At 36.7% G+C, this 13,660-nt stretch overlaps 1 protein-coding gene and 1 non-coding gene across 2 annotated transcripts; one reads left to right on the top strand and one right to left on the bottom strand.

Annotated features, from left to right (window-relative positions):
• The first annotated feature begins 978 nt into the window (after positions 1-978).
• Positions 979-7,749, top strand: LOC111776716 (small GTPase LIP1). The gene is made up of 7 exons (XM_023656039.2): positions 979-1,464; positions 4,083-4,174; positions 4,260-4,401; positions 5,655-5,959; positions 6,329-6,382; positions 6,490-6,620; positions 7,280-7,749. Exons 1-7 carry the CDS (start codon positions 1,374-1,376, stop codon positions 7,473-7,475), a joined length of 1,011 nt encoding a protein of 336 aa, XP_023511807.2. The 5' UTR covers positions 979-1,373; the 3' UTR covers positions 7,476-7,749.
• Positions 7,750-10,876: 3,127 nt separating this feature from the next.
• TRNAL-UAG (transfer RNA leucine (anticodon UAG)) lies at positions 10,877-10,956 on the bottom strand. The gene has a single exon. It is a non-coding gene; the product is annotated as a tRNA-Leu (tRNA).
• Positions 10,957-13,660: the final 2,704 nt, after the last annotated feature.

Here is a 13,660-nt window from a genome sequence, read left to right as displayed (position 1 = left end):
GAGCCAAACACCGGACGATGTGCCAGCCTTCTCGTTGTTCCCCGAAGGGCGGTAGACACGAGGCGGGACGCCAATAAGGACGCTGGGCCCCAAAGAGGGGTGGATTTGGGGGCGGTCCCACATCGATTGGAGGAAGGAAAGAGTGCCCCCCGAAGGGGGTGGATTGTAATGTCCCACATTAGTCGGGGAGGAGAACAAACCACCATTTATAAGGGTGTGATTATCAAGGATATTTAGACCGAGGCAAATGCGCACATGGACTATTAACTACAAAGAATCATGTCATATTTGAGTCTATATTTTATTTCATACCATTTCGTATATTTTAAATATTCTAAACTTGTAATATTGTATTTTGGTGGTCTCTATTTATCTTTTATAAATAATTTTTTTATTACTATTTTAATTAAATTTTAAATATACACAGTACATGCTTAAATGTTTTAAATTTTATACATTTCTACTTATTTTCATGTCAGTGAGTAATGGTATGTAGTTCGAGTTTTTCGAAAAGCAGGTTGCTATATGTATACGAGCTCGTGCAAGGACATTTAGTAGGTTCGTGTGAATCGTACAAGAGCAGATCTAGAATGGATTAATTACAACTAACTTTTCTCTCGAAAACACAGTTATGGTATTACGTGTTTAAATACAAAATACTGAAATTTAGAGGAAAATAAAAACAAATACTGATTAGGAATTTAAATATGAGTCTACCCATGCACGTGTCACAGTCTCTGCTCGCGATGTCACTGCCCTCCATATAAGTGCGCCTTACTTTTACCTGAAAATGATGTGGCACACGGATCGAGTAATATTATATATATATATATATATAAATTAATTACAAGATTATTAATTTTTCAAAAAAAAAAAAAAACTAAATGATAACAAAATCCAAGCTTTAAGGATATAATTTTTTTTTTTTTTTTTTTTTTCCGAAAGGAAAGGAAAAATAAAGCGTCGTTTTGTAAACGGACATTCACCAATGCCCTTCGTCGGTTTCATTTCGTCTCTCTTGCGCGCGCGGTGATTATCACTGTTCTTCTCTTTCGGCTCTCTCTCACACACCAATCTCACTTGCATGCCCATTCCCCCAGATCGCTAATCCTCGCTTCATTTTCATCGCTCTCGAACTTTCAAACTCTTGCCTCTTGAAGAAACTACGATTCTGTTGAGAGATGATTGGACATAGGTTCTCCGGTTTCAGCTTTGATCTGTATTTAGTTCTCATGTAATATGGATTTCAGATTAAACTTGGAGGTGTTTCTGCTGAGGAATTGTTCTTCTTGGAGATTAAGTCAGTTTGACGGTACTTGAATATTAAATTCGTCTTCGGAGGTGTATACGGTTTTTAAGGTCTGGAAGAAAACATGTTCTGGAAGGACCGTGATTGGGAGCACAAAGAACTGAATGGCGGTCCTCTCTGTGGGCAGGTGCGAGTGTTTGTGGTTGGCGACTCAGGTGATATATATGTTTTTTTCTTTTTTAATCATTCTAGTTTCTTTTCTTCTGCGTTTTGTGATTGAATGCTTCTTACTTTTCTACTCGGGTTTTTGTTTCTGGTAGCTCCACTGAAATGTTACGTTAACTGGGAGTATCCTCTGTTTTTGTTTGCCATATTCTCTGTCTAGCTATCTAGGTGGGCAGGTAGTTATTTCCATAGAGGAGTTCAGAGTTTAATGTGCGTAATGGTGGAGGTTGTGATTTTGATCCTCTTCATAGAGTTACTTGGAGGGTTAGTTGGGCTTCTTTGGAGTTGTCCATATTTAAATGGGAACTTGACTGATAGCATGCTCAATCATCTCCTCAAGTCATGATCTTAAAAGATACAATAAGTTACAAAGAAAAGAACACGACACTTAGCATTCTTGGAAATTTTATTGACAAATAAGGAATTATAGGCTAATTTCGGAACATGAAGAACATATTGTAAAGAAATTTTGTTAGTCAATCGAATACTTCCTTTTCCTACAATAGAAGTGAAACTGCCATTGGCAATTCAAAAAATTTTCAGTGTAATACAAAGGAGAATATGAGTCTAAGAGGCGAGAGGAATTAGTCATATGGTCTGTAGCTCTAGAGTCTGTAATCTAGGGGGATGAATTAATGCAAGAGAAGGCTGGAGGATAATTACTTGTTTGTGTCAAGGAATCGCTAAGATTACTAGATGACGAAGTGGCTTTTAGTAGTTTCAGGATTTGAGTCAATTTTCTCTTTTCTGAAAAGGCCAAAGTTAACTAGATTGGTATGGGAAGACTAATTTGTACACATTTCACCTTGCTTACGGTTCTTCCAATTAGCAAGCTTGATTTTCCAACAGGTTTTATGAGTGTGGCGGGGTTCATTATAGTGGTCACACCATACCCAAGTTTTGTTTGACTAAGTATTTGTAGAAGCCTTATTTGCAATAGCCTCAGCTACCTAAGCAGACATCTCAACTGAACCTATGGTTTTCTTATTGTGTGTAACATTGCACGAGGACTCTCTTTTCTGCGAACCTTAGAAAAAATTACATAAATAAATGGAAGAGGATTTTTAACGATGATTCTATGTCTAACCTCATTGAACTCAACATTGAGGCTAACAAGGAACTTGTAACTACGACCATCCTCCACAACTTTCTGGTAGTGAGTTTTATCCGTAGTTGACTCTCATTCATAACTCATTCATAAGTATCAAATAAATCTAGATCTTGCCAAATATTTTTCAAAAAGTAAAAGTATTATGCAACTGTATCTCTTCCTTGTCGAATGCCATCCAATTTGAGATTCAACTCAAAAACCTATGATTGATTTCGCAAGTTGAAACACGTTCGGGTAACACTATCCCATAGTTCCTTTGCATTGGAATAACATATCTAGTTACAACTGCTCTCCTCAATCATAGAGTTCACCAACTAAGTCAATCATAGAGTTTTTCAGCATCCCAACTAGCAAACAAAGGATCATCCTTGTTAGGTGCCTTATTGTCTCCAGTGAGATAGCTAATCTTCCCTTAGTATCATTCGTATCGTTCGTCGAAGCATTAGATTGGCTATGTGACAAGTCCATTGTCTGATCTCTATTCCTCAGACGGACTAGCAATCTCAAGACAGATGATATTAGGGAGTGGAGAAGTTTCTAAAAGATTATCTTCTAAGTTGGAGATCTCTCCCTGGAGAGAATTTGAGCTGAATAAAGGATGCTTTTTCTAAAAACAGAACTTCTGGACTTTCAAACTATTTTTTTGGGTGAGGGGATCAAAACACCTATACTCCTTTTTGGTGGAGGCAAACCCTAGAGAAACACATTTAACTGCTCGCAATTGAGTTTAGACTGAGAAAGACTAGGAAAATGAACATAAGTAGTGCACCCAAAAATTTTTATCGGCAAATCAAAATACAAGCGGGCTGCGGGGAAGAAATTTTTAAAGAGGAGTTTTGAAATCCAAAATGCTACCTGACATTCGATTTATGAGATAATCTGCTGTGAGGAAGGTGTTTCCCCACAAATAGGTAGGAATATGCATAGAAAACATAATAGCACGAGCAACATTTAGTAGATTGTTTCTTTTGTTCAACAATGTCGTTTGTTGGGGAGCATTCTGATTAGTAGATTGATGAAATACCTTTATCTTTCTTGGAAATACTATGATTTGATAGATGATAATTGGTGCTTGGATTAGGGCTTCTCTGAACTAAAGGGTCAACATGACTGGCTGTGCTTGTATCTTGGATACCATAAATACTGATTTATGTATGCCTGTATTTTTAAAAAAGTTTGTTGCCCGTAATTGGTTGGTGACTTTAAGAAAATAGATAAAGTTGGATTTCATTATTGGGGCTTAGATTGAGGCTTCTCTGAAAACAGTCCATTACTTTGTACTTTATTTATGTTTCTTTTTTTTTTAAAAAAAAAAAAAAAAAAAAAAAAAAAAATCTATTACTCGTAATTGATTTATGTTCCTCTTTAAAAATAATGTTAATAATAATAATAATAAAATAAAAATTGTGTAAAGTATTTTTCTATCAGTTAGTTCCGTGCACACCTAAATTTCCAGCCATATTTCTCTGCATAAATTAAATTTCAATATTTTTCTAGGTGTGGGGAAAACTTCTCTTGTTCATCTAATTGTAAATGGTTCTTCGATTTCTTGTCCTTCTCAAACGATTGGCTGTGCAGTTGGAGTTAAGGTAAGACTCACCTTCTGTCTCTAGTGACACCAGTTCTTCTTGGAAGTTCACTACTTATCAAGTGTACTATTTATTATTTTGATAGCATATCACTTATGGAAATGCTGGTAGCTCTTCAAGTAGCATAAATGGTGATTCCGAGAGAGATTTCTTTGTTGAACTTTGGGATGTGTCAGGGCATGAGCGCTACAAAGACTGTCGCTCTCTTTTCTATTCTCAGATTAATGGTAAGACCTCGTACTTGTCAGTTTTTCATATTTTCGAAATAATGTTGGTTAAAGAAATTTTAACTTGTATGAATGTGACTTATTCTTCAGCATGTTGCCTAAATTTCATATAAACACTAACCATTGACAATGTACTGGTACTATTGGGAGGTTTATCCTCGTGTCTGTTTCATATTTCTGAAGGTTCTTAACTTTCTAAGGTATTAGTTAGGCCATATCAAATACCCAACATTTTGTGAGGCACAATAAATAGAAAAAAAAAAAAAAACAAATTTGAATATATATGCAGATGTATACATAATAATAATAAACATCCATGGAAAGAAATGGTTTTTAACGAAGGAAAGGATGTAGCATATAAAACTTAGAAGATAAACAAGGTACTAACTTTCTCTACATGATAGAAGGTTTGGAGGAGAAGAAGAATCATGGAGAAATGGTAGAGAAATAGCAGATTTGTGGTAATGTACGTGTTGTTGTGCTGGGAATATGAAAAGAAAAACCCTAAGTGCAAGGGTTTTTGCATTTAGGATTAGGAAACTTTTTGTGCGTTTTAATTAAACCACCTTATGGCTTCACTGGAAGGCATGGGTGCTAGAGTTGTGCCTAGTGCCTAGGTCCAGGCCTTAGGGTCTCTTTTATCACTAACTCAATTTGGGTAGCAAGTATTGAAGTATCTGAAGAAGGTGATTCTTGTTGAACACGCCCATTAAAGTGTTAGCATTCCTGACCTTATTTAAAAGGGCCTTTCTTTTAGCTTTATCTCCCCGTATAATGCTCTCCATGTAACATGGATTCGGATTCCAAGGATAAATTTTTAAAACTTTCTGCTTTCCTGGAAAATTTTGGAACTTCTTTCTTCACTTGCCTTCGTCAGCAGGTGGCTCTAATCTTCAATTTTTGGCGGCCACCCTTTTAAAAGAGAGGAACGTCTTGTTCAATTTTTTAGGGCTTTCTTTTAGAATTTATGGCTTGAGATAAACATTTGAGTCTTCAACAAATTTAAAGGAAAGGTCATTTGGGTATTTTTATCACTTCGTACCTCGTTCGTGGTGAAAATTTGATGTCCCTTCTTATACATCCATTTAAGTTCTCTTGATGCCATTTGCAAAATGTTTGGGGCTTGGCTTTTCTCCCTTTGTTTTTTCTTGGTAATTTCACATTGTCTATTTAGACATTTTCCCTTAAATTTCTTATTTTTCTGAAGTTTAATATGTATTTTATTTCAGTTCATGCTTAAATTGTGTATACAGGCGTTATTTTTGTTCATGATCTTTCCCAGAAAAGAACAAAATCAAGCCTACAGAAGTGGGCAGTAGAGATTGCAACCATTGGGACATTTTCAGCTCCCTTAGTATCTGGAGGCCCTGGTGGCCTTCCCGTACCATATATTGTTATTGGTAACAAAGCAGATATTTCTGCTAAAGAAGGTACAGGAGAAAGCAGCGGTAATCTAGTTGATGCCGCTCGCCAGTGGGTTGAGAAGCAGGGTCTGCTTTCCTTTAGTGAGGAAATTCCATTAACTGAAAGTTTCCCTGGTGGTGGAGGACTTCTTGCTGTAAGAACTGTAGTTTATCCATCACATTTCTCAACATCGTATCTAAATCGATCAATAATGTTTTATTTAGCTTGTCGATTGTTACTAAGCTTTGAATTTCTTTTATACTTCCCTATTTCCCCAAGCTTTTTGGAGCAAACCAGTACTTTGTGCTGTTGAAAAGTGTGGGATTATTTGAGAGAAGAAATCGTTTGGTATAACAACATAAAATAACTAATCTAACTTCCGTGAGCTTAAATAATGAATGCCCTTGTAGAAAATTGCACCCAATTCCTTTTGATTGTATTGAAAAATACGACTTCTGAAGCTGCGAATGTTACTCTACCATTTCACTTTTCGTTAAGTCTTATGGGGATATTCTGTACGTAGGCTGCCAAAAAGGCGAGATACGACAAGGAAGCTGTGACCAAATTTTTTCGCACGGTCAGTTTTTCTATTCCTATGATCTCGTGTGCTGCTCTTCTTTTACATGTAAATGACAGCCCCTTTCTCTCCCCATACTATCCAATGTGTTGATTCTCTTTTTCCAGCTCATCAGGAGAAGATATTTCCCAGATAGTTTGCCTGCAACAAACACTTGGTCCATTTCTCCAGTTCCAAAATCTGTACAACGCCTAGATGACACTACCCGTGACGAGGATCAGTCCTACAGTCGTGCAAGGTACTTTCTGAAGAAAAATGCTTCTGTTCTTCCCCCTTTGGCTAAAAATTGCAACTGTTTTTTCCTCTTTTAAATGTTAGGCTTTCATGTTAATGACAGGACGTTTATCTAATATCAAGATAGTTCCTACACTGTTTGTTAGTAAGGTTCTTGTCTGGTTTATCAAATTATCTTTATCTCTGTATGCATTACAATAAATTTGCTATGTCGACACCATAATGATTACATCTGATTGATTAGATGTACATTAGTTTATTTTTCTGCTTATATCTCGACTACGACATACAGTTCCGAAGGAAAATTTTTGTAGGTTGAAGCGAGAAATGTTGCTTAGAAATCTACTCTCAACCACTTGTAGGTTTTATTTCGTAATTTTAGGGAGTGGATTAGCCCAGACAAAACTCGTTCTCGAACATGAGTATTTAGTATGAAACTAGTAGCCCTGAGTTTCAACTTTGTATCAGAAATTTCTCGGTGCTTCAAAGAAGGAAAAGGAGGTTTCTATATGTGAATCTTATTTAACTATTATATGGTTAATGATCAATATTGCAGAAAGTAGACTTTAGACGTATATGCAAATTCATATGTGATTCCATAAGATCTCTTCTTCCTTTACTTATATTACATTAGCTTATTGTACTGGTCTGAACTAATTGCAGTGTAAGCAGCGAAACATACAAGTACAACACGCGTCCTCCGCTCCCGGCACAACGCAATCTTACTCCACCTCCGACGCTTTATCCCCAGCAGCCATTTTCAGCCTCTGAGAACTACAGCCTTCCAAAATTTGCTCATTCAGCCTCCCAGGAGATCAACAATTCCACCAGATCAAAGCGCTCGGACATTAACGTATGATCAACCGATCAGTAACGAGCTTGGGCGATAGCAATGTCCATGATATACTATCGGTATGAGTTGTGTGCAGTTTGATTGATATAAAATCAGTTCATTAATTCTTTCATGTCTCAAGGAATCCGTCTCTGTAATTGGTGTTTGATTCCTAGCATGTTTAATGATATGCTATAAAACAACTACTGCCCATTCTTTTCATGAGAAAATTGCATTTATTATCTGCACATAGAATATTAGAATAAGATCTGCTTTTATTATGTGACGTTAAGATTTCTTTCCTTGCATACAAATTGGGTTCCAACTCTAGATCCTACATGTTCTAATTCTTCCAGAGTATGCCCCCATACCCTAACCCTTACATTGTCAGGTTGAATTTAATTGCAGGGGTATAAACGGGTAAATACTCAATACTTGACCATTTCGACCCATGGTATGGTATTAACAGATAAATACTCAATACTAAACCATTTCGACCAAGGGTATAAACAGATAAATACTCAATACTCGACCATTTAGACCAAGGGTATAAACTGGTAAATACTCAATACTCGACCATTTAGACCAAGAGTATAAATAGGTAAGTACTCACTACTCGACCATTTAGACCAAGTGTATAAACTGGTAAATACTCAATGCTCAACCATTTAGACCAAGGGTATAAATAGGTAAGTACTTACTATTCAACCATTTAGACCAAGGGTAGAAATAGGTAAGTACTCAATTCTCGACCATTTAGACCAAGGGTGTAGACAGGTAAATATTTAATACTCGACTACTTAGACCAAGGGTATAAATAGGTAAGTACTCACTACTCGACCGGTAAGTACCCAAGACTCGACTATTTAAACCAAGAGTATAAACAGGTAAATACTCAATACTCGACCATTTAAACCAAAGTTTAAAATGTTGATGTTGATGAGATATTAATCGAAGTTCTATCAATATTTCTAGAAAATTAAAAAGAAAAAAAAATTACTTTAATTAATAGATAAACATTTTGCATTTTTAAATAGGTCAATATATTTATTATTTATATTATATTTTAATTTGTGACATTTTTTTTTATTATTTATTTATTTATTTATTTATTTAGTGTTGTATCAATTTCTTAATGGTATTAGGGAAATGTTGATTCATGCCTTATGTCCATGTTAAATTAAGAGACTAAAAATGATAGAAATATTGACGTATTTATTAAAATTTAATACTCAGATATAATTTAAGTATGCTAAGAAAAATATATTATTTTTCTCCCTATGAGCGCCTCCTCCAAGTGTCATCTGACATGAAAACAAAATGTCTCTATCTAAGTACTAAGATATAATAAAATGCATCATATTTGAATGTTGATATAAAAATTATATGCGAAAATCTCAATAACAAATAATTATTAATAGTTAAAAAACCAGCAAGATTTGAACCTACACCCTTACACATTTCTCGATCTAGCTCATTTCCGTGTGATATTTGCTTTGACTTTGTGAATGAGTATGTGCAAATTGATACTCCTCTTTGCAACCCTTGACTTCTGGTCTGGCCTCTATTGAATATAATGTTGATTCCTCTTCTTTTTTGGGCTCTCATCCTATGATCACACGAGCCAAAGTTGGTATCTTCAAGACTCATCATCTAGTAAATCTTGGTATTTTGGGCTCATTTGGACTTCTTTATGTTATTCTTGCATACACTGAGCCAAGAGGATTCAAATTTGTGGTTAAGAATCTTGCTTGGGTTACGGCCATGGATGAAGAAATTCGAGCTTGGAACAAAATGACACTTGGACTTTGGTTCCTCGCCCTGCCAACACCAACATCGTGAACTCTAAATGGATGTTTCGCATTAAATATTTTTCTGATGGATCCGTCGAGCGTTTCAAGACTCGTCTTGCTACCAAATGTTATAATAGGTTCCTTGTCTCAACTACACTGACACTTTCAGTTCGATTGTCAAAGCTACTACTGTCTGTGTTGTGCTTTCTCTTAATGTCACAAATAAATGACCTCTTCGGTAACTTGATGTAAAAAATAATTTCCTCAATGGCACTCTTATTGAATATGTTCATATGGAACAACCTCCTGGATGTATTGATTCTCGATTTCTCACTCATGTATGTCTATTCAAAAAAACCCTCTATGGTTTAAAGCAAGGTCCTCACGCCTGGTTTTAGTGTTTTAGCTCATTTCTTCTCATACTTGGTTTTTCTTGCAGGCGCGCTGACACGTCCCTTTTTGTCTTTCATTAGCAATCTAACCTTATTTATCTACTTCTTTATGCTGATGACATTATTGTTACTAGCAACCACTCATCTCTTCTGTTACTAGCAACCACTCATCTCTTCTGTTACTAGCAACAACTCATCTCTTCTTGAGAGCTTTACTTGCAAACTTCATTCTAAGTTTGCTACCAAGGATTTGGGTTCTCTCACTTACTTTCTTGGTCTTGAAGGTTCACTCACTCTTGATGGTCTCATTATTATTCAGTTAAAATATGCTCGAGATATTCTTACTCGTGCTTAGTTGCTCAATAGAAAACCAGTCTGAACCCTCATAGTTGTTTCTCAACATCTGACTGTTGATGATTCTCCATTCTCTAATCTTACTCTCTATCGATCTCTTGTTGGCGCCCTTCAATACTTGACCATTACGCGTCCAGATATTACCCATGTCAATCTCTTGTTGGCACCCTTCAATACTTGACCATTACGCGTCCAGATATTACCCATGCTCTCAATTCTGTCCGTTAATTTTTGCATGCATCTACTGCAGATCACTTTCTTGCTGTCAAACGTATTCTTAACTATGTCAAGGGAACACTCTATTTGGAGTTACCTTTTGTCCATCTAGGGTGCACATCCAACCTGACCCAACTCGAAAGTAAAATTATCTTATTTATTGAAAATATGAGGAAAGAAAATAATAGATAATGAAAACTATGAGATTTGAACCCACATCCACTGTGGGATTTGAACCCACGCAGCTCTTTTGAACCAAAGAATACATCTGACACCTTAGACCACTCGATCAAATTTACTTATTCAACAAAACAAGAAATCGATAATTTACTTACCTAACAGTTAGAACAAAGCAAAAAATTATATGCATATACTTGTTTAAGATATGGGCATAGAAAATTATAGATCATTAATGACAACGAACCCCGCCCTTTCGGACCAGAGCCTAAATCTGGCACCTTAGACCACTCAGCCAAATTGTCATAGTATAAGACACAAATAATTTACTTATTCAACAAACGAGAAATCGATAGTCATAGTATAAGACACAAATAATTTACTTATTCAACAAACGAGAAATCGATAATTTACTTACCTAACAGTTAGAACAAAGCAAAAAATTATATGCATATACTTGTTTAAGATATGGGGATAGAAAATTATAGATCATTAATGACAATTGTGGGATTTGAACCCACGCCCTTTCAGACCAGAGCCTAAATCTGGCACCTTAGACCACTCGGCCAAATTGTCATACTATAAGACCCAAATAATTTACTTATTGAACAAACTGAGAAATTGATCAAGAACAAGAACAAATCAAAAAAATTATATGCATATACTTGTTTAAGATATGAGCATAGAAACTTATAGATCATTAATGACAACTGTGGGATTTAAACCCACACCCTTTCGGAAAGGAACCTAAATTTGGCGCCTTAAACCACTTGGCCAAACTGTCATAGTGTGAGGCACAAATAATTTACTAATCTAGAACAAAATTTACTAATCTAGAACAAAGAATGACAATTGTGGGATTTGAACCCACACCCTAAATCTGGCGCCTAAAACCATTCGGCCAAATTGTCATAATATAGGGCACAAATAATTTACTTATTCAACAAATTGAGAAACAAAGCAAAAAATTATATGCATATACTTGTTTAAGATATGGATATGGGCATAAAATATTATAGATAATGACAACTTTGGGATTAGTACCCATGCCCTTTTGAACTAGAGCCTAAATCTGGCACCTTAGACCACTCGGCCAAATTGTCATACTATAAGATACAAATAATTTACTTATTCAACAAATCGAGAAAATTGTAAATAATGACAACTATGGAATTTGAAGCCACGCCCTTTCGGACAAGAGCCTAAATCTGGCGCCATAGACCATTCGGCCAAATTGTCAAACTATAAGACATATATAATTTACTTATTCAACAAACCGAGAAATCAATAATTTACATACCCTGTAACGACCCTAAATTTTACCTATTTAATCTAAGATCCTACAAGCGGAATTTTATATTAAATGGGCTCTCATCATAAATGCGCCTTACAATGGCCTTTTATTACCTCATGAAAAACGATTACAAGGGAAAGAAAGGAAAAAGAACAACACCGAAACAACTATCATATACTACCCTATGGTTTACTATGCGATTAAAATTCAACCTATTCTAACCTATATTAATGATGCAAACGGGAATTCAACCTAATCTAACCTATTCTACAAAATGAAAAACAACTATCCAATGCATGTGCCACGGTCCCGGGTGTGCGATGCCGCCGTCGATCTCACATGGATGCCTTACCTTTATCTGAAACGTATAGTAGCATGAGGCTTGAGTATTTCTAGAATACTCAGTAAGTGACCCCCTATCGGGGTTATGCAACAATCACATTCAATGAGATGATGGGACCTATCATTCAATCTGTCTTCCTACGGTGCTGTTCTAACGGGTAACTTTGGACGTGTACCATATACTCTACACACAGCCCATACGTGCGAGTATGGGCTCACCAGCTAGTTCGCACACCGCTGGGCCACTTTCCTTGTCGGGCGAGCATACTCTCGGAGCTCCTTAGGTCGGACACCCGTTAGAACTAGTAACCGTCACGACAGCGCTATGCAAAGCATAATGATCGTTGTCCTGCCATTGATTGTACGCGTCCGTACCCTCGTGATGGAATAGGGGTATCCCCCTAAATGCATGAGCACACATAATGAATAAGGTCCCCATTACTTCTAATTTTGGCATTAATGAATATAACCCCACTATCATATTTCATGCTTAACACGTCATTTCTCATTTTCAGTCTACTTGTCTGGCATATTCCTAACGAGGTTATAATTCAAGCAATTTACCATGTTTCATGTTATACATTTCATGCCATAATCATTCAAGAACACCCTAAACGTCATAAACATTACATATCACATCATTCTAAACATACATTCACGTTCAGGTCATACATTTCATGCAATAATCATTGAAGAACACCATAAACATCAGAGACATTACATATCCCATCATGCTAAACATACATTCACGTTCAAAAGGTTACGTACATAAGCACAACAATCTAGCATACAATTTAGGTCGTTCACGTCAAGCAATGTCTCGAGGTGATCGGGGATGACCTGCAACATCCTATTTCTGTCTCGCTAATGCTGCCACCGAGAGTGGTGATGCTGCTGCCAAGCCCCGTGATCCGCATTGAAAAATCATCAACGGATTCGCCGTCCTTAAAGCGGATCTCCGAGAGCTCTTTCCGCAACTGCTCGATGTTGGATTCCCGCACTCGCTGTACACGATGTCCCACATTGGTTGGGGAGGAGAACAAATCACCCTTTATAAGGGTGTGGAAACCTTCCCCTAGCAGACGCGAGGACGCTGGGCCCCGAAGAGGGGTGGATTGTGATGTCCCACTGGGGAGGAGCAAATCACCCTTTTCCCCTATGTTTTAAAGCCTTGAGGGAACGCGTTTTAAAGCCTTGAGGGAACGCGTTTTAAAGCCTTGAGGGAACGCGTTTTAAAGCCTTAAGGGAACGCGTTTTAAAGCCTTAAGGGAACGCGTTTTAAAGCCTTAAGGGAAAGCCCAAAAGGACAATATATCTGGGTCTGCCCAAAAGGATATATATAGGATTTGGGTGTTATTACAAATCACAACATTCTAAACATACAAGCACAAAGAGGACAATAAAGAGGACAATATAGCTAGCGGTGGATCTAGGTCGTTACAAATCACATCATTCTAAACATACACATACAAGCCCTATGTTTATTTTCGCACTTTGCATTTTCTTCTACTTGAACCTGAGACCTCTGTGTTATTAGGTCAACATTCTAACCACTTGAGCTATTCAACTTGACTGTTGATAAATTGGCTCCTCCGCAATGATATACCACCGATGGCTTCAACCGGGCTCTGATACCACTTGTTG

The sequence above is a fragment of the Cucurbita pepo genome, chromosome 16 (genome assembly GCF_057944985.1).
Source record: "Cucurbita pepo subsp. pepo isolate OVF chromosome 16, ASM5794498v1, whole genome shotgun sequence".
NCBI classification, from domain to species: Eukaryota; Viridiplantae; Streptophyta; class Magnoliopsida; order Cucurbitales; family Cucurbitaceae; genus Cucurbita; species Cucurbita pepo.
This window is presented reverse-complemented; position numbering and strand designations above follow the sequence as displayed.